The sequence below is a fragment of the Vigna angularis genome, chromosome 3 (assembly GCF_016808095.1).
Source record: "Vigna angularis cultivar LongXiaoDou No.4 chromosome 3, ASM1680809v1, whole genome shotgun sequence".
NCBI classification, from domain to species: domain Eukaryota; kingdom Viridiplantae; phylum Streptophyta; class Magnoliopsida; order Fabales; family Fabaceae; genus Vigna; species Vigna angularis.
The window spans coordinates 25,988,805-26,011,345 of record NC_068972.1 but is presented as its reverse complement, the minus strand read 5'-3'; the positions used below and the strand labels follow the sequence as shown (position 1 = coordinate 26,011,345).

The 22,541-nt window shown below is 34.2% G+C and overlaps 1 protein-coding gene across 1 annotated transcript; it reads left to right on the top strand.

The window, feature by feature from the left end:
- The first annotated feature begins 1,268 nt into the window (after positions 1 to 1,268).
- Positions 1,269 to 9,347, top strand: LOC108326454 (isocitrate dehydrogenase [NAD] catalytic subunit 5, mitochondrial). Its single transcript, XM_017559972.2, has 7 exons — positions 1,269 to 1,522; positions 2,746 to 3,066; positions 3,149 to 3,310; positions 3,403 to 3,477; positions 3,568 to 3,677; positions 3,755 to 3,827; positions 8,832 to 9,347. The coding sequence occupies exons 1-7, from the start codon at positions 1,376 to 1,378 to the stop codon at positions 9,021 to 9,023; spliced, it is 1,080 nt and encodes a 359-aa protein (XP_017415461.1). The 5' UTR covers positions 1,269 to 1,375; the 3' UTR covers positions 9,024 to 9,347.
- The last annotated feature ends 13,194 nt before the right edge of the window (positions 9,348 to 22,541 follow it).

The following is a 22,541-nucleotide window of genomic DNA, read 5'->3' as shown; positions in this document are numbered from 1 at the left end:
ATATATAAAATTAAATTACACACGTAAATTGAAATTTACTTCTTATAAATATCTTTTTTTCATTTATACTTTACCTCATCAATTATTTTTTGATTTTATTAATATTAATCGAGTCTAAGAACAAATTAGGATATAACATATCCTAGATGTTCTCTACAAGGTGTCATTTATTAGTGTCATTTATTAGAATCAAGTGTTACCTACCAAGTGTTATCTAGAAAGTGTTATTTACTAGAGTTAAGTGTCACCTACTAGTGTTGTTAATTTGATGCCGCCTATTAAAGTCAGGTGTCACCTATTAGAGCCAGGTGTATCTATCAAGCACTGCCTACTAGAGATGCCTACTAGAGCTAGGTGCTCTCTACTTGAATTAGTGGTGAACCACCTACTATGCAGCCTAACCGAATACATGTTTACCTACCAAATCTAATGGTGTGTCGTTTATTTTGAAACTTAGCAAAATATGCTTAAACATTACCTCAATAAAGATAAATAGATCATTGAACCATCAAACCCAAACTCAGGCTCATCTAGGTAAGGACTATGGGTATTAGATTAACTATAGATATTACCGTAATTAAGATAATTTGTTTTTATGTTCATATTAATTACAATTTGACCTTTGACTGATGTTTATACTAACTTGAACGTTAAATTGTCTTTTTGTGTCAGAACATCCATTTGTTGTAAAAAAAATGAATACCATAAAGAGATGAATAATTTTGAAATTGAAAATTAAAGGAGTTCATGAAATTAAAATATTTACCGAATATCTCTTTGACTCTATGAAAACATTATTTAACTTTTTTTAATATTTTTATTATTTAAAAACTGAGAAACAAAATCATATCCCAACTTTTAATATTTATTTTAATTTTCATTCATTATTGACAATTCGTCTTTTTATTTACTCCTTATAAAGAAAAAAAATTATAAAACATATGAGAATTGGTATAGTTGGATAAATAAAATAGGAATAAATTTCTTTTTATAACTTTTTAAAAGAAAATTACTTCAGAAAAAAAGTCTGAGTTACAGAGCTTTGAAAATCAAATATTTAGTGAGAAAGAAAAACAATTAGCTTTCAAAACTTCAGAACTGGTTTTTAACTTCCAACTTTTAACTAGCTTTTTAACTATATATGTATTTCATTGTTGTCAAACATAGCGTTGTTTTATATTGAATTTTTCAACTACACATTTATGTTTGTCAATTTTACCCCTCAATACTTTTCCACTGCAGATACAACCCTCACAATCTCGTCTATTTTTTATTCGCCCTGTCTCACTAATACACTGCTTTCGTTTCTTTTGGTTGTAATAACAATTTGGTTTGCGTTTTTGCTGTGCGCGTGAAAAAGTGCTCGTGGTCAAGCATGACTTTTCAGCTCCTGCGACGAACCTTCGGAGGGCGCTTCCTGCCAAACCCTAGGGCCTTCTCCTCCGCTGCTTCCTCCCCGATCCGCGCCACTCTCTTCCCCGGCGACGGCATCGGCCCCGAGATCGCTGATTCCGTCAAAAAGGTTCCCTTCTCACAAATTCTTCCGCCTTTGTGGATACGTGGAATCGCTTTCAATTCCGATGCCTTCGTTTTTCTATTGTGTCTGTGTTTCTGATTTATACTCGCTCGCTCTGTTTCTACGTGAAATTATGTATACAATAGCTAATTACGCACCTACAAAATGATAATCTAGAATTTCCTGAGCGAACTTTACTTCAATAATATTATGTTTAAAATCTAAATAATTGTTCTAGGGAATTCGTTTTCTCTTTAAATAAATTCTAATTTTAATTTTTGTAAACACAAAGGAAACCTTTCGTTTGAACGTTTGTGAAATGTCTGTTGTTGACGTGCAAGAGGGGAGAATTTTGAAATTAAAACTCACTTTTTCATTGTGAAAATATATTCAAATTCAGGCCTGTTGTTCATTGCATTATTCCTGCGATTGTATAATTATATATGGTGTCATCTTTTTTTAGAATGCAATGCGTCTCGAGCTACATCTGCAGTTGCCTTCTTTTATGTGTGGTTTCTCAATGTTTAGATTGTGGAAAGGGGCAACTAACTAGATGAAGTTACGAGATGCTGCTGTGGCTAATGTTTATGGTGTCAGTATCGCTATGGCTTGTGTAATGTGTGCGAGGGATGATAGAAATAATACGACTAACTTCTTCACGAAGCTAAATGATCCTTTACTGATACGCTCAAGTTTCATCTTTCTGCCGAGTTTTGTTTTATATAATTTTCAGTAATTTAAGCTGGACTTGAAATATCTCTTGATTTCTATATATACTATGAAGCAAAGACAATGACAGAAACTCAAGTATAGATTGCAGGGCATGAACACACAGACGCACACATATTTTAAGCTTTAAAGAACAAGACTCTTAGTTCTTAAGAGTGTGGCTTTTAAGATTTACAATTTCTTGGTGAAGGTTGTGTGTGCCAAGACTTGCTATTTTGCAAGCCATTCTTGGAAGACATTGAGCATCATAAGTGTGAAGAAATTCTTTCTATACCTTGATTTCCTAGTATTAAAGTTATATTGGTTGTTTTACTTTTCTCACTTTGCCCTGGCTCTGCAATTGAAAGTGATATCTGATTAAAATTCTCTATACTTTATTCTTTTTCATCTTGCTTGCAATATTTGCTTCTTGCTGTGTAGATTTCTATACTTGTAGAAATGACTTGCTTGGTTGAATTCATCTAATACACTGTCAATTATTATTGCTATTGTAATACTAGATATTTGAAGCAGCTGATGTCCCAATAGAATGGGAAGAGCACTATGTGGGAACTGAAATTGACCCTAGAACGCAAAGCTTTCTCACATGGGAAAGTTTGGAATCTGTTAGGAGAAACGGGGTTGGCTTGAAAGGGCCAATGGCGACCCCTATTGGAAAAGGACATCGCTCATTAAACCTTACACTCAGAAAAGAGCTCAATTTGTATGCCAATGTTCGGCCTTGTTACAGTCTTCCTGGCTACAAAACTCGATACGATAATGTCAATCTGATTACAATCCGTGAAAATACTGAAGGCGAGTACAGTGGACTTGAACATCAGGTAAACTTCACTACCATTGGTATTAAGTGCTATCATCTGAATTCTGATCAATATAAATTTGTTTAGTATTTTTTGGTTTCAGGTTGTGAGAGGTGTAGTGGAAAGTCTCAAAATCATTACACGCCAAGCAAGTTTAAGGGTAGCTGAGTATGCTTTTCACTATGCCAAGTCTCATGGAAGAGAGAGGGTTTCTGCGATACACAAAGCCAATATTATGCAAAAGACTGATGGTCTTTTCCTCAAGGTCCACCATAATACATGCCTATATAAAATGTTTAGTCTCAAATTATATTCACGAATTCTATTGATTACAGCTTTTCTTTTAAATTATTTCAGTGTTGCCGTGAGGTTGCAGAGAAATATCCTGAGATAACTTATGAGGAAGTTGTCATTGACAATTGCTGCATGATGGTAATATAACTACCTAGATGTAATCTAAAACTGCATTTAGAAATACTGTGTTAGGAAATTATTGACACTTTCTTTTGTGACCATCTACAGCTTGTGAAGAATCCTGCACTTTTTGATGTACTAGTGATGCCTAATCTTTATGGTGATATTATCAGTGACCTGTGTGCTGGCTTGATTGGGGGATTGGGCTTAACGCCAAGGTACTTTTAGTGTTTTATCCAAAGAAATGTGAAACTCAGAATTATATCATCTGACAACGTTTAATGTCTTTTTGCAGCTGCAACATTGGTGAGGGAGGTATTGCACTTGCAGAGGCAGTACATGGTTCAGCACCTGATATTGCTGGAAAGGTGAGCCGTGAACGTATTCATTCCACCTTATATTTTCTGTACTACCTTTTTGTGCCCTGTTGTCATGGAATGTGAAATTATTTTATGAATTTGTTTTATATTTGTGATGAATAGTTTTGTTGCAAGGCATTGCATAAACTAATTGGGAAAGCTTTTGGCACCATCCTAATTCAGGTTGAAAATTGGCTTAAGCTGACAGCCACCCAATAAACATTTGCGTGAATGCAAAATGTTAGCCTGAGCCTAACACAGGCTTCAGTTTTGGGATCGGTTTGAGTGAAAGCCTGTATAGAGATTTTCATTATTTGAAAGCCAACAACCAGACCGAGAAATTACACTTTTATATTTTTCAAAATGATATAGTTTTTAGATTATTATATTTTATATGAAGTTAAAATGATGTATTAATTTGCAACAAAATGTGCATGTCATATCTAATACATAATAATGAAATATGAATCATCTTGGTTGTCCACTTGGACTTTTTAAAATTTCCATGTCTTTAGCAAAATGCTTGCATACTCTTTTAGAAGCTTAGTCTAATAATGAAATATGAGTCATCTTGGTTCTCCACTTGGACTTTTTAAAATTTCCAAGTCTTTACTATTAAGTAAACACATTTCCCGAGAGAAGAATGACAGTAAAAAACTGAATGTTCTGCTTCACTGCGTTTTAGTCCAAATTTTTGAACAATGGAGCTAAACTTTCCAAACCAAGCACGTGGGGATTGCTTGAGGCCATATAGAGATGGATGCAATTTGCATACCATACCAGACTCCCCCTGAGCAACAAACCCAGGAGGTTGCTCCATATAAACTTCTTCCTCAAGATCACCATATAGGAAGGCATTCTTGATATCCAATTGATGAAGTGGCCAATGACGAATGGCTGCCATGGCAAAGAAGAGGCGAATAGTAGTCATCTTGGCTACAGGAGAGAAAGTGTCACAATAATCAAGACCATAAACCTGAGTGTAACCTTTTGCAACAAGCCGAGCTTTGAGCCGATCAATTTCACCATTAGGGCCGACTTTAACTGCATACACCCATCGACAACCAACCGCCTTTTTGCCTGGGGGAAGAGGCACCAGCTCCCAAGTATTACTGTGGTCAAGAGCTTGCATTTCTGCAATCATAGCTTGTCGCCATCCAGGATGATCAAGTGCTTCTTTCACATTCTTGAGTATAACAACAGAGGACATTGAGGATAAAAGAGAAAAATAGGAGGGCGACAATCGATGATAGCTTAGAAAATTATAAATGGGATGAGGGTTTCGAGTGGAATGAGTACCTTTTCTGAGGGCAATAGGCCATGCTGAATCATTTTCACCAGGAGGCGTGGGAGGAGGTGACGAGGGAGAAGAATATGAAGTAGGAGATTCACCATTGTCTTGGGGAGGTGGACTATCCATTAGAAACGGGTGTAGAAGGATTGTGATCAAGACTTGGAATGACAGAGACAGTGGAGCTATTTGACTCAGCCATTGGAATAGGAAGGACCTGCTGGAGGATAGAAACATCCTGAACAGATGGAGAGAAGTAAGGAGTCTGTTCAAAGAATGTGACATTGGCCGACATGTAATACTTCTGAGTTTCAGGAGAGTAACACCGATATCCTTTTTGAAGTCGAGAATAGTCTAAGAAGACACATTTGAGAGCGCGAGCAAAGAGTTTGTCTAGACCTGGAGACATGTCATGAACAAAACATACACAGCCAAACACTCGAGGAGATGTATGAAAGAGAGGAACATTAGGAAACAAAATGGAGAAAGGGACTTTATTATCAAGAGAGGAGGAGGGCATCCTATTAATAAGATAACATGCAGTTAAGATGGCATCCCCCAGTGATGGACAGGAATATGGGCACTAAGCAAAAGGGTACAAGCAGTTTCAACCAAGTGTCTATTTTTGCGTTTTGTTGTACCATTTTGCTGCAGTGTATGAGGACAAGTAGATTGATGTAAGATACCATGGGAACTCAAGATGGCAGAAAAGGAGGATGAGAAATACTCTTTTGCATTATCACCTCTTAATATTTTGATTACTTGACCAAATTGATTCTTGATTTCATTCAAAAAAGATGTAAAGATAGCTAACAATTCAGAACGATTTTTCATAAGATAAACCCAAGTACATCTTGAATATTCATCAATAAAGGTAACAAAATATCTAAAAGCAAATGAGGAGATACGACTAGGTCCCCATATATCAGAATGGATGATGGAAAAACTAGAATTACATATTGATTGAGACCTTTTAGGAAAGGAAGATCTAACATGTTTTCCTAATTGACATGACTCACATTCTAAGGTTTGGAGACCACTAAATTCAGGACACATCTTTTTTAATTTGGACAAATGAGGATGGCCAAGTCGATCATGTAGCACTTTAGGATTAGGAGCAGCAACACAGGACACCCTTGGACGAGATCCAAAATGGTATAATCCACCAGCTTCATATCCTTCTCCAATCTGTCTCCCCGAACCACACTCCTGTATAACAAAAGATTTATGATCAAAGGTTATTGAACAAAAAGGACTGAGTTGAGATTGAGGGAGGGAGACAAAGAAACATGGCCGACTCCTTTGGAGGAAGTTTTAGATCCATTTGCAACGATTATGAAATGAGGTTTTTCTCGAAAGGAAATAGATGAGAACAAAGAGGTATTACCAGAAATTGATGTACTGGGAGATTGAGATGGTTGTGCCAAGCTGTTAGACTTTAACCTTAAATACTCTTGATATTCATCCTCAGAAAACATAGAAGTGGAAGTTTCCGTCTTCGAAGTGGAAGTTTCAGTCTTCGAAATATTGGCGGTTTTGGAAGGGAAACCATGTAAGGAGTAGCAATTCTCTTGAGTATGACCCATCCTTTTACAATATGTGCATTGAGGACGTCCCCGACCTCCTCGTCCTCCTCCTCTAGTGCCACGTCCTCCTCTTCCTCGTGTGGCAATCATGACAGATGGTTCCACTAGTTCATGTGCTTCTTGAGTTTGAGGTACCGAGACACGCAGAAGGCGAGTGGTCAATGTTTCCACAGAGGGAACCTCATGACTAGTTAGAAGTTGATCTCTGAGATGATCAAAATCGGGATGTAGGGCACGAAGGATCAACACCATGTAAAATTTGTCTAGTTTCCTTTCGATATCCTCTAATGGGTCCACTTCCAAAAACATCCTGAGTTCTTCGACAGCAGATTGGGCTTCAGCCATGAAGGACACCATATCATGGTCTGCCATTTTAAGAGATGCAAGCTTGTTCGTAGTGTCATAGAGACGTTGAATATCGTTGGCATAAATGCTTTGGGCTTTCTTCCAAAAGAAGTGACAAGTTTTGAAAGCCCTCAAAGATACAAGAAGTTTGGGTTCCACTGATTCCCATAACAGGGCACACAACTGGAAATCTGCTTGTTTCCACTGATCAACTTTTTCAGTAGGCACATGGCTTCCATCTCGCTCAAGGAGGTCATAATGCCCTTGGCCAAGGAACCACATTTCAACGGCAGCAGACCATGATAGATAATTTTTTCCATTTAGCTTCTCGGAGGTAATTGATGGACTTCCGGAGAAAGAAATAGTACTGCCAGACGCCATTTCTGAAGAAGACAAATAGTACCAGCGAGGAACAAGAAAACCCTAAGGGTTTAGACGAACGGAACTGTGACAGCGATGGACAACGTGGCCGGCGACGGTGGCGGGCGACGACAGACTGTGGCGTCGGACAGATATTACGAGACAGAAATCAGAGAATTAAACTGTAAAATAATTCTAGAGGGCTTTATTGATCCCTCTCACAATCTTCTATTTATAAGAATAAATTGATACAAAAGTAGATGATAAATAGCGTAACCCTAGACACAATATAATCATGATAAATAGGATAACTCTTAACACAATATAATGATGATAAAATAGGATAAATATCCTAACAGCTTGCATACTCTTTTAGAAGCTTAGTCTTGTTTGATAAATAATCTAAGTGAAGGTTAGCCAAAAGTAGGTGGGGCACTGGTCTATAATGTAGGCTCCTTAGAAGCTTTCTGGTTTCTTCTCATCTCTTAATCTAGTCGTTAATGGATTAATATTAATATATGTAATCTTTTTTACATAATTATTGTCTCTACTTTCAATTAGTAGTTTTTCTTTGGCATTTACGGTCAATCATCTATGAACAGCTTTAGTTATTTATAATACGGGGATGCTGAAACCTAACTCGTAAGATTACTGCTTTTAGCAAGAGTATTGAGAATCTAAAAGTGTTCCTAAAACATGAAACTGATTAGAAATTGAAGATGAAACAAAACCTTAGGGGTATTAGTCATCACTTTTTAGACTTATGGTATTGGACATTCTTGTCTGACTGTTATTCAATTTTGGTGGTGTATTTTGCTTAATGATATTCAAGGATTTTCTCATTAGTAGGTCATATGTAGCATTATTTTCTCTGGTGTCGAATACTTATTACTGCATCAAAACTAGTCCTTTAAAAAGAAGCAAACTACCAATTTGAGTTTCCCCTTCAGAAAATTCTGTACATAATATTGATGTTCTCTCTTCCTTTTTGAAAATGATCTCTTATATTAAAGCTATATTTGTTTAGGATTTGGCACAACCATCAGGTTTTCCTCCGTCTTAGAATCTATTTTTGGTAAACTTCTTAAGCATTTTTAGAAAAATACAATTAGAAAAAAAAATGAAATAAGTTTCTTAATAGGGTAAAAATAGTTAATGTACAAATTAAAAAATGATTTTGGAGAAGCTAAATAAGAGAAACTCATTTATTTTTTTAGTATTTTATTTTTTATTTTCCTAGTAATGCTTATAAAGTAGTTGGTTTAATCAAATCCTTAGTGGTTGCTAGTTCGTCTGAACAAACCCTGAGTGGTTGCTGTCGAGGAGTAAGGTTGCATGTATCTAATCCTGCACAATGGGTTGCAACAACCTACGTCAGCTCTTTTTATGAGATGTACTTTATTGCTTACCTATTTTCCTCTGTATATGTAGAATTTGGCAAACCCGACTGCTTTACTGCTGAGTGGTGTTACAATGTTGCGCCATTTGAACCTCAACGACAAAGCGGAACAGATTCAAAACGCCATCCTCAAAACAATTGCAGAAGGGAAGTACCGAACTGCTGATCTTGGTGGCAGTTCAAAGACAACTGAATTTACAAAAGCAATCATTGATCATCTTTAAATTTTGGTTTGGAGTCAGCAAGAAATTCTTGCTTATGATTTTGGTTTTCAGTCAACTTTCTTTTCATTTACCCTTATTTATCCGAAAAAAATGGAATTACCTGATCTTAAAGGAAAACCCAACTAAGTGTGTGACATTTTACCAGACAAGGAATGGGCAAGCATTGAAATATTGGCTTCCCACTGCAGTCTTGTGGCATTGAGAGGGACCCCTTCACAATGCACATTGATTGATAACCCTCGGTAGTCCTTTTTAGTATTCTTTGTCAATAATATAGCACTAAATAAAATCACCAGATGATGTTTCATTTGTTCATCCCTACAATCGTTGTGCTGGATATTGTTTTCTTTAATTTGTTTTTCTTAATTTTTATTCAAAATCGTGGCTTGTTTGTGTCCCCATTCTCTTAAAAGACACGCAATTATTGGGAACTCCAGTTAGATGTTGTCATGGTTGGGATTTTTACTCAGTCAACAGATACTATTCGGATTTAAAATGCTTTAGTTCATGAATATCCTAAACTAACGATTTCCGTTCCTGCAACCTAATTTTCCCGAATAGGATTATTACACTTGATTAATGAATATGGTTGATAATATTTGAATTTGACGACCAAATTGTTGTCTAGCATTTATAAATAACTCATGATTTTTATCAACTCGAGCTTCTATTATGGTTATAAAGTGTCAAAATTATGTGTTTGTAACTTATTTATTTGTGTTACGTAACTGTTTTATTTTTTGTTGAAGACATAGTTAATGGGTAGACATCGAACAAAGATTTCAGCCCAGGATGAAAATAAAATAAAACATTTACCTCCCAGGAAAATAAAATAAAACATTTACCTTGCATTTAGACAAACATTATTATAACTTTAGATATTTAAATATATTGAATTTCAATTTATCTTATTTTAAATTGTTTTACTTTTTTAAGCTTGTGTTTGGATTGGAGGATGTATTGGAGTGGAAATGAGTTGATTTGAGAAAAAGAGAGAGGTGAGATGTGAATGATTTCATTCATGTATATTTTATTATTTATATTATTCTTATTATCCTTTTTATTATTATTATTATTAATATTGTTACTATTAAAATATGAATTCATATATATTACTATTATTAAATGGAATGCTTAATATTATTAATGTTATTATTATTATATCATGTATATCAAATTATAAAAGACTATAATACTTTCATGTTCAAGACTTTCTCCGCTTTTCTTTGCAAACGAGGAAGAGCCTTAAAAAAAATGGTATCCACTTTTATCTCGTTTGTTTTTGTCTTCTATCTCAAATCGGTCCATCATTTCTTTGCGTTGGAAACAAAGAGATTTATTTAAAGTATTTTAATTACAATCAAATTAAAAAATTATGTAAATATAAAATAATTGTTACAGATTAGAAAGATATTAATATGGATTGTCTTTTGTGATCAATCTTAATTGATGTTATTTTTTTTATTGTGAAAGTTGTTCAAGATTTTTTTATTTTATATTTGTAAAATGTTTTCTTAAGTTACTATTTTCAAGTTATAAAATGTTAGATCGGGTCAAACCCAAATAAGATAACACTGAGTTAAGATAATTCAAGATTGGGTCAAGTCTTCACTGATCAGAGTCAAGTCAAGTCAACTCGAGCATAAGTTAAGTCAATTTAGGACTTGAGCCAAGTAGATTCGAGCTCTAATCGAGTTAAGTTGATCGCATCTAGGTCAAGTAGAGTTGACTTGACGCCAAGTCTAGCCAAGTTGGCTTGAGCCCAAGTCAAGTTGAGTCAATTTGGGCCAAGATCGAATAAATTCAATTTGGGTCCAATTTAAGTCAAGTTGGGCCGAATCCACATTCAGTCACGATGATGTGGGTCAGCATTCATCCGAGTCTAGGTTGACCCACATTTAATTGAGTTGGGCTAGGCCTAGGTTGGTCCAAGTTTGATCAAGACCAAGTTCCACCTAGCTTGATTAAGACCAAGAAAATATGGATTAATCTAAGTTTTTTGGCGTACGTCGACTGGAGTCGGTCCAAGCTCAATCAAGTGGACTAGAGATAGCCTGTTAAATCTAACTAAGACGAGTAGAGCCCAAGTTGAGTTAAGTCGAAGCAAGCCCACATCTAGTTCGGTCAACGTTCATCTAAGTGTAGGCCAAGCCATGTTTAGTCGAGTTGGCTAGGTCCAACTTAATCGTAAACTAATCAAGACCAAGTCAATTCTGTCCCGATGAAAGCCAAGTCTAGCTATGTGGGTCAAGTTTGCTCTACTTAGGCCTAGGTCCAACTAAGTCGGCCCACACCTGGTCAAGACAAGTTGAGTGAGTTGATAAATAGTTAGTATTTAAACTTTTACTTTGTATTTTAAGAAAATTTAATAATTTTAAAGATATTTAAATATATTAAATTTGAATTGATCTCATTTTAAATTGTTTTATATTTTTTAATGTTTTATTTGGATAAAGTAATTCAAATTCAATGAAATTTATTTTTCTTGTTTAGATAAAGTATTTCAATCATCATCAAATTCAAAACATTATTTTAATATCAAATAATTGTCAAAAATGAGAAAAAAATATCAATATTGATTGTATTTTGTAATCAATCTTGATTGATGTTAATTATATTTTGTAGAAGTTCTTCAACATTTTGTGTCTTGCTGAATAATTGTTGCTGACCTATTTTTCCTTTTCACACATTGAGGACAATGTGTCTCTCAAGTCTGGGTGGAGAGTTAGCTTGATAGTCACATTTTTTCTGTTTCTAGTACATGTTTTGCTTTATTTTTTGTTGCTTTACTTAAAAAGTTGACAATATATATATATATATATATATATATATATATATATATATATATATATATATATATATATATATATATTTTTGATTGTGTTAGATGTAAGTCTGTTTTAGTTTTAGCTTTGTTTTAGTTTGTGAGGACTTATATGCTTGTAGATTGTTCTCTTTTAGGTAGTTTAGATATTTTTATTTTCTATTTCTAGTATTAATTTTGTATAAAGTTGTTTTAGTATGTGTAGAGTCTGTCTTTCTGTTTTAAGTCTCTTAAGTAGTATTTTGTTTTGGTTTTTCTTCACCTATTTTAAGTATGTAGGTAGTTTTGTTCACTTCTTACTTGCATTTGTAGATATACATGATGAATGTTGTTTCTTTTTGTTTGAGATTGCTAAGTGTGTCATTAGATCTAAATTTGAGTAAATGATTTCTAGCGTTTTTTTTTTAGTTTTGATTCAATTGAGTTAAGTAGTTTTTGCATGAGAGAGAAGTAGCATTTAAGTTTTGACAAATATGAACCCTTGAGAAATTTTGAGCCTTAACTCTTCATTTTTGTGTGATTGCATGCATGTAGAACTACATTTCAGAATTTGCATCGGTTATTTTTGTTTTGCTTGACCTTCTTGGATGCACTCTAAATATGATATAGGCCCCTTTCGTTCCACCCACTTAGCCAAAAATGACTCACCCTGATATTTTGCCATTGCACTTAATTTTTTAGCTTGAATCGAGCTTTCTTGTTAATTATCCCAGTTACAAGCCACGAGATCTGAAAAACCATGAATTACCTAACTTGTGAATATGAGAAGGTCAAGCAAGATGCATAATGAATTTCAAGTGTGGGGGTGTAGCTGTTGATTCCAAAAAAAGAGAAAAACAAAATTAGTTGAGTGCTAAAACAATGTCTGAAATGATTGAAAAAGAAAAAAAATGAGGAAAGAAAAAGTAGTCTGAATAAAAAAGAAAAGAAGAACGAAAAAAAGGATATGAAACAAAGTTGAATTTAAAGAAGATTTGATGACAAAGAAACTACACTTAATTTCATGCTGCCACCTTGTTTTTCTCATGCTCAACAAGTTCATAGCTTTGATTTCCTTTTCTGTAACCTATCCCAAAACCTGACCACATTATAAGTTTAAATGAAGTCCTATTGATTTGGAGTGTCCCTTGGATTGAGTGATGCTAGTTTAAAGCTTTTCAAATTCATGAACTATGGTTTTACATGTTTTACTGAGTGATACATATAAGCCTATATTTTTTATTTTATTTTCTTTTTTGTGTTTAGAAAACATACCTGAACTAAAGGGGATTGATTTCCTGATGCTTTCTAATGTTGATGTATGAAGCCCTGGTAGCTTTTAGGTTTAACTTATACTTATTTCATGGTAGTGCAACTTAGGGAATGAAATTATGGAAATATCACTCTACTTGATGTGTTTGAAACTAAGAATTGTCGAGTAGCTGTATATAAAATTTTTTATTCAGTTTGTACTGATTATTCGTATAATTTTAGTCGTCTAAGGCGGAGAAAATGTAGAGTTGCATTTGAAGGACAAAATTCATTCAAAGTGTTTGACTTGTTGATTGATGCACTATTGTGTGAAAATTGTATTGTGGACTTGTTTGTGGAATTTATTGATCGAAGTGGAACTTGCACATTTATCCAGGAAGGCAGACCCTTAGGTTTAACTAGTTAAGTTTGAATATTTTTTAGGAGTGATTACATTGCTAGTTGGCATAAAATCAATAGTGTGTTAGCTTATATGTTCATTTTTAAACAATCCTTGTTTGAGCTCCTTTAATATTTGATGAATTTGTTTATTACAAATATTGTAAGAACACTAGCTGTATCGACATATCGGAGGGAGAGTTCTTCACAAGGAGAACAAAAAAGAAGACCTATGACATCAACTTGTAAAAGGAGTCACCTTGAAGAAGTAGGGGCATTACATGATGTTGATGTTCATGAGGAGCACGCCTTTGTTATTGAGCAACCACATCATGTTATTGAGCAACCACATCATGTTATTGAGTAGCATGAAGATGTTGTTCAAGAACAGAATGAAGTAGGTAGATTTCCAGGAGGTCCACATGATACATCACTCTTGATGAGCTATGCAGATCATGTTACATATGCATTGTGGCAAAGCCAGGTTAGTATAATACTTTAGTTTTAATGGCTAATGAGGTGTTTGAATGAACTTTATATGTAATTGTTTTCTGTAGGATCAGGAGAGGTCAAGTTGGTCTCCCATGGGAAAAAGTTAAATAAATTTGGAACATGTCATGAGAAAATTCAAGATTTTGTGTTGAATTTTGGTTTGATGTCTCTATGTGATATTTCCTATGATTACGTCGACAAGGGTTTGATATTAGCATTCATTGAAAGATGGCATAGGGAGACAAATAGTTTCAATGCCTTGGTGGGTGAGATGACCATCACAATAGATGACATGTTCGTGCTACTACACCTACCTTATAGTGGGACAATTATATCCAAATGAAGCATTGAACTCTGAAGAATTTCGGTTTGCACTATTACAAAAACAGCGTATAACGTCACAAGTTCAACGTCCAACCACGGAATAACCAACGTTAAAAATGAGCAGTGGCATTTTTGTAAATAAATGCAATTATTAAACGTCATTTAGAATTGTAATTCGACGTAAAAGGATATAAAACGTCAAATGGTTTCTAAATTCGAAGTCAAAAGGTTAGTGAATTCAATAAAAATTTGAGCGGGAGATTGAAAATTCATTCACTTTATCTTAGCGCGCGATAAACTATTTTCTTCTCAAACTTTTCTCGAACGAAGTTTGGCGAACATATAATCTTTCTTTCATTTTATACAAATGCATGTTAATTAATTACTTTATGTATGATTTTTGTTTGTTTTAACCGATTATTTTCGTGCTCTTGTCCTTTATAGGCGCATTCTACTTTCTCTCTCACTGTGACAAAACTTTATTCCGACAAACCCACCTTTTGAAGGTTAGTTTTCATTTTTGTTTTCGTTTTGAAGAACTTATTTGTTGAACTTGTTTGTTGTTTTTTTTGTTGAACTTGTTTGTTGTTGTTGTTTAGTTGAACTTGTTTGTTAGTGTTGTTTGATTAAACTTGTTTGTTGTTGGTTATTATTGTTTGTTGTTGATACTACACTACACGTTCATAGTTCATGCTTTATAAAATACCAAAAACTGAAATTTGTTGTTTTTTTTCTTTTCAAGTCTCGTAGAGTTGTAAAAAAGGATCACAATTAACGTCGAATATTGAAAAAATTTGACGTTAAGTTAAGGTCGTATATTAACAAAATTCGATGTTAATTTAACGTCGAATTTTTTAAATTCGACATAAATTTAACGTCTCCTGATCTGACGTCGTTCGCAAATTCGCTGTTAAAAGCCCAAAATATTTGATGTTGTACGCGATTTTTGTACTAGTGTTGCTATCATGGACCTTTTGTGTGTGAACTGCGCGGGGACTATAACTAAGATGAGACAAGCACGTGGTCCCCAAGTTAGGCACATCTAGTTGAGAGATATTTATAATGAATGTTGTGAGCAACAGTAGTGGGAGTAGGTCACACAAGCATACTTGTTGCACCTAGCTGGATGCACTATTTTCACGGGTAAGAGCACCACCTTGATCCATTTATGCTACTTGATGCTCTTACGAGACTTGCAGGCATGTGACAGATATGCATGGAGAGTTGCTGCATCGGTCCACTTGTATGAGTAGCTTGAAGATGCTAGATTTACTGAGATAAAGCAATTAGTTGGATATCTGACTCTTTTACATGTACACATATTTCTTACACTTTGATTTCCTTTATTTTTTTCATTATTGACCAACCTTTAATTAATTTTTTTTGTAGAGTTGGATTTATAAGCACTTCCATGGGATGGGAAGCATGCATCTATTGTCGACTTATGATGAAGAAAGACCTTGTGTCGTACGTTGGGTGAGAGGGAGGTAGGTTTAGTGCCGTCAAAATGGGTTGAAACCCGTGAGCCAACCCGGCTCACCACGGGTTTGAGCCGGGTTGGGTTGGAGAAAAATGCAAAATTTTTTATGTGAGCCAATTTTGACCCGGCTCACTAAGAACCCGGCTCACACGGGTTAAACCCGTGGTGGGTCGGGTTGACTCACCAACCCATCTATTTTTTTAATTAAATTAAATTAATTATTCAAATCTTATTTTTTTTTATTGAAATCAAATTAATTATTCAAAATGCACAACCTGATAAAGAAGGAGATGTTTCAACAGAGCATAATACTGTGGATTTATCCATTCAGAACTCCAATTTAATAGATGAATAATATTATAGATTGGATAATTCAGGAATATATTATTTGTTTTATCTTGTTTTTAGACCTATCTACAAGCATGACAGTTTTATCTTGTGCTATATATTTTTGTTAATGACTATATGTAATTTCTTGGTCAAACGGTTGTGTATGTCTCATTAAATTAAATTGGCAAAATTTTATGTTTGATAGCTTAGAATATATATATAACAATATATTTCTTTTTGTTTCATTTTCTTTTATATCAATTGGTCCAATTATTATTGTTTCAATTTGATGGATCAAAGTAACATGTTATAAAAATCTGAGAAGAAGAGGATGAAAAAAAAGTTAATTAAGTGAGCCAATGAGCCAACCCGTTTAACCCACCAACCCGTGGTGGGTCGGGTTGGGTTCGAATTTTTTTGGCTCGCTAATAAATGAGCCGAGTTGGGTTGGCTCACTAAGTGGCCAACCCGTGATGGGTCGAGTCGGGTCGGGCCGGGTTACCCGTTTTGACAGCTCTAGGTAGGTTTCCAACCTTCTTGAGGTTAAAGTACATTTGGATGGTCTAGCATAGAATATGGTGATCTGGTACCGATATTAGTCACATAAGGTTAGTCGTCCATTTCTAGCCATCACTATGTTTTCTGGCTGGATCAGAGTCAGTATGATTATTCACTAACATCTGCTTGAATGCTTGTTAAGGTAGTTTGGGTTTAAGCAGCCGATCTCGTGGTCGCTAAACGTTGTTCCAAAGGCTAACATAACAATCATTGATGATTCTTGGTTGCGTTTTGCGGATCATATGTTGGTGAATGTGACACCGGCCTCATCTTCATTTGCTTATGTTTAGGGATACCTGTAGTGGTGGAGAAGGGTATCCCATTCCTATTGTTGACGATGACTGATCGAGTCTTGCACCTTAACTTTGACAATATCTCCCATGTGACATTCTAGTTCGTCGTAGATCAACTTTAGAATATGGTTTGATGGTAAGTAATCATACGTTATTTATGTGTTAAAGGCTATTTAAGAATGTTAATTAATTTTTTTTGTCACCCTAAATGCATGCATCTATCAGGCACATTGTGAAAATCTTACAAACAATAATTGCCTGTCGTATTGTCAATGAGAGCACTGTAGCTTGGGATCGTACTAATGAGGTCTTACAGATAGCTCGTTCGGCGGTTGAAGAACATTCATCCAAGAATAGACGAGGTTGACATGTACTTGGCAGACATTCATCATCATCTAGGTAGCAACCTCTTGTACTATGTATTTCATTGTTTTAGACTTTTTATGTAATACTTCGAATGTGAAAACATTTTTTTTATATAATTAAACAACTTTGTTCATTTTTACATAGTTACTATATTAATGGAGAAGATGTAAGCTTCTATATGCATGAGAGTGGAATGCTTTGCAATGAATTAATAACAACTGCTAATGCTCATTTATACATCTGTTCACATTACACAAATAGCAAGGCTTAAGCAAGTCAAATAACTAGTATTAACGCCCATAAACTCTACAAATGTTTACATCTACTTATATAAAAAGATGGCCACATCTGTACCTCAGGGTAACAATGAGTTGATGATATGATATCCACTATGTATAAAGGACAACCTTCTTGTAGGTGAACCTATAAAGTTAAATTTGTAAATGGAATTTAATTTATAATGGAACAAAAGAACAATAATTTCACATGCATGAAATGAGATCCATGAATGTGTCCTATACATTTTAATCGATGATGTCTTATATAAGAAGGAAGTGTACTACGTAGTGTGAAGATCGTATAATTTCGACAATATGACAAATAGATTAAGATGAGATTATATTAAATAGCAATAGCATAGCCAATGTCTGGCATAGTCATCCACTTGTCATATTAGTTGGTAAGTAACAAAACAAATTGTGTTGACAAAATAAGAAGATAGACATCTTCCTTCAATACAGAGTTTTGATGATGATTACTTATGGAGAAGTGTTGAATACTTGAAGAATGCTTGGATTCAAGAGATACATTGAAGACTTAAGAATTTAGTTGTTGAAGTCTTATAATTTATGTATTATATTTAAAGTAGTAGATCAAGAGTTTATAGATAGAACCCAAGCAGCAGAATACTCAAGGAAAGTTTTACTTTTCATAAAAACCCTTGTGATAATTGCTTATCATTATTGATAATTGATTATCCAATTAAAAATAAGTTTTTTAAAAGTATCTTTATCATAATTGATTATCACCTTTTGGTAATTGAATTATCATAGCGAGGAAATGCTTTTTGAAAATATTTTTGGAATAATTGATTACCACTTGTACAGTATGATTGTTTGGTCAGCGAACTGAGCAGTCAACATACCTTTTGATCCAATGCGAAATAATCGATGGGCCGGTCGGTCGGGCCATAAACAAGATTAGCAATAAGAATAATTATGTTAACCCTAAGTTAGGTCATTATTGTTTGGGTTGTAATTAGGCTGACACTGATCAGAAGTCCATCCCAAAATCTATAAATACAGGTTTGATATCCAAGTAGTTGGTTACCTTTTTACCACACATTTATTACCAAAGTATTTGAACAAACACTGACTTTAGCATCAGAGAGCTTTCTGTAGGTAGCACCCGACTTGACCGAATGGTGGAGAGAGGATTGGAGACTAAACTTTGACCTAAGCTTTAAACATGGAGATTACCCCATGGAAGAAGTTCTAACCTCGACCCCTTATACCGAAACACCACTTTTGATAATCGATTATGAGCGGTAGTTACGATCAGACTCTTCAATTTCTGTATTTCAAAATTAAGAGTCTATATATTTTATCTAAACCTTGTTTCCAGAATAACTTTTCACTCAAAGGTTTAGAGTCATGCTAAAGAAACTCCCTGTGTTTATGAAAAGGGACTTTGAGAAACCTAGTATGGATAGAGCAATAACTTTCACTGAGTGTAAGTGTAAGTGATTAAGTAAAACTACTATTACTAGGAAAGTTGTTCATTCTTTGTGTCAAAGGATGTGTTGTTCATCTTTTATGTTTTCAAGAGATGTGTTCAATCTTTATTCTATATGATTGTAAGTTGTGGTTATTTGTTAGTGATTAATTAATCTCTCTTTAGAGAGACTAATAATTGGACGTATGGTCTTTTGATTTGAACCAATATAAAATTACTTGTGCAACTTTTTCTTTCCCTACACTCTTTAACTATATGTTATTACCTTCAAGGAATCACTTTTTTCATTGTGAAGTTAAATTTTTAAAAGAGAAAGTTGTAGGAATGGATAGGCCTTATTTCCCAACCAAGAGGGGGGTGAATTGGTTTTGTTTAAAAATATGTTCTTTTTGAAACCTTTGAAAATCTTTTGCGCTTTCTTGAAACACAAACAAATGCAGATTGTAAAACAATAAAAGAGGTAAGGGATAAAAAGACAAATACCAAGATTTTTATACTGGTTCGACCTTAATGCCTACATCTAGTCCCTTTCAATCAACCTGAGATTGAAAGTCACTTCACTATAAAGATTGAGTTATACAACAAGACTTACAAAGACCCTCTCTCAATGTAATCTTCTCTCCAACTCAAAATCTAATATAGAAGAATATAACACAAAAAGAACAATCTTCTTTTTGTAGAAACCCTTTGAAACACCTCTCAAAGAAACCAGAACCTCACGTTCTCTTCCTGACCACTAGCTACAAGGAAACCACAATCCTCAGATTGCAAAATCAACAATATTGATCTTGGTTCGAACACCTCAGAGTGCGGATGATGATCAACCAATGAAACACATAGTAATTCCTTCAAGAATCCTTTGAATCTGCCAAACTAACGCTTCTTGATTCTTGGAGAATGAGCACACCTGCAATTTCTTTTAACAACTCACTTTGTCGGATATTAAAGTTCAAATGTACAAAAGTTATCAATGTAGAGTGTTATGCGTAATATATATAGTTTTCTTAAGTCTGACACATATTAATCGATTACAATACTAATGTAATCGGTTAAGCAATTAACATTGTTATACTATAATTACATTAAAACAAATTTAATAGATTACGCATTTAATGTAATCAATTGCACAATTATCATAAGTCAAAACAATTCAAAATATGATCGTTATGTTAGTTAAGACTTATCATGAAAACAATTTTCAGTGTGCACGCGATTTAACCGATTAAGAAAACCGTGTAATCGGTTAGGTATAATACTTAAGAAATTTTGAAAACATTTTCATTTGAAAACTCATCATTGCACTCAACAATCAGGTGTAAGCAAAGACACGAGTTTTAATCGATTATACATATAATGTAATCGGTTAAGACTTGAAGTTTGCCACAGTTAAAGCATTTGCTGATATCTGATGAATCTAACTGATTACATAGGCAATGTAATCGATTACTTCATACAAATATGCATTGTGCAAACAGTTTTATCATACAAACCCATGAATGTGCATACCACAAATATAAACTCATGTATAACCACAGTAAGTCTGCAAACCAAACAGTTCAAGTACAAATAGACATGTAAATGCAGCTTTGCATATTAAAATGTTTCAGTTGTTGTGCAAGAAACTCACTGAAACATTTCTGTTGTCGTCATCATAAAAAACACGCAAGGGTTTGTGTTTAGCTTTCACATTGCTCTCTCTATCAACAAAAGTTTTTAAAAGCATAGTTTTATTAACAAATCAATTCACCTCTCTTGGTTTTTGTCCTAACACGAATATTCCATTATGCGATTCTAACAAATTGTTATGAAAGAAAAAGTTAAGACATAATAAATAAAATGTCAACGACATCAACACAAATTATTGATTGTGTGTCAACTAGCAAAGACTTCCTTAGTTCTTACAGTCGATTATAACTTCCCACTATTCTTGCATATTCATCTCGCCACTAACTAAGTTCTTTAAATAGGTTATGTCGGATAAGGGGCTATGACTCTTTACCCAAACCCAAAGAAGCAACAATGCATATATAACCACAATGATCATTAGCAATAACATTAACAACATTGAGAATGTAAGGGTGACAAATAGGAGGTACCATACATATCATAGCAAGACAAACAATTTCAAGTAACCTCTTTGAAACGTTGTTGCACCATATCAAAATCACGTTGAATGTTTAACTCTAGCTATGATTCATTTGATACAATATTTAAAAGGCTCAATCTAGTCCACTATGACATGAATTTCAGCTAAAGAAATCATCCCAAGGTTATATCATATTAACAAGCATAGGGTAAACCATATGTTTGTCTCAAAATGCATCCACAACATTCACTCTTCAATCCTATTTGTTTTACTCAATCGAACTCCTCAACAATGAGTCTTAAGCATATCTCAATACATGTTCAATCAGTCTTTTGTATGTGGTTCCTTTAAAAGCTTCATTCATAGGATTAAGACCTTTTTCATAGGATGCCTTTATCTTATTATGTTACAACATGAAGAATACTCCAACACGAACAAAGTTCTCCCATACTGGTCCCCAATACTTTCTTCAGGCTCATGTGAGGAGACTAAACTTTGATACAAATGACATGAACAATATCATAAAACATAAATAAAAAATAACTAAATAAAATAAGATTAAAACATACTTATTTGATGTTGTGTTTTCTAAATGCATAACTCAGTTTGTCCACACCTTTACGAAGTATGTCTTATACAGAATAATCCAAGACTGATTCACATGTTCAAAGAATAAACATCATGAACTATAAGCATACTGAAGGTGATTAACATAGTCAGTAAACATTGACTTATGTTCACAATCCATGACATTTTCTCATGCTTCCATCTCAAAATTCCATGCCTCAACAGAATCCACTAACATTTTGGACTTGGCTTTTCACATATTTTAGAATGTGGAAGCGACATAGGAAATGAGAACATTCAGGGAATACAGTGCCGATGACATTAATCAAAGTTAGGTCTATGTTGCTAACAATGACTTGTGAAATGTCCTTATATGTCTAAAATAATCCTCTAAGCCTTTCTAAAGCCTAAGTGAAATTATTTTCCTATTCACTTGATAAGAATGCAAAGGTCGTTGAGAAGATTAACCTGATAAATGTCACCCCAACTATCTTAAGCAATGTTAAGCGATATTTGTTGGTTCTGTATGTCATATCCATCAAGAAAACAACATTAAATGCACTCAACAATTTCACTACATTAGGATAGGTCCAAAAGAGGTGACTTACAACCTCAAATTCGTTGACACTTCTACTTTAATGGATATATTTATTACAATCCAACATCCTCATCAGTTGTTGTAATTTAGTTCTCGACCCTCTTAATGATTGTTTGTAAGTATGCCTTGCATTATATATTTGTTTGAGTGTTGTGACATTAAAATCATTATCTTTCAGAGTTAGTATAAGTTCCACTTGACTCTTAGTCATATCAATAAGTAGTGATTGTTCAATGG

Bases quoted from the DNA above. Each gene is read 5' to 3' on its own strand.
- LOC108326454 (XM_017559972.2), top strand. From the start codon at position 1,376: ATGACTTTTCAGCTCCTGCGACGAACCTTCGGAGGGCGCTTCCTGCCA. The intron at 3,067-3,148 runs GTAAACTTCACT...TTTTGGTTTCAG, and splicing joins ACAGTGGACTTGAACATCAG to GTTGTGAGAGGTGTAGTGGA. The intron at 3,678-3,754 runs GTACTTTTAGTG...GTCTTTTTGCAG, and splicing joins GGATTGGGCTTAACGCCAAG to CTGCAACATTGGTGAGGGAG.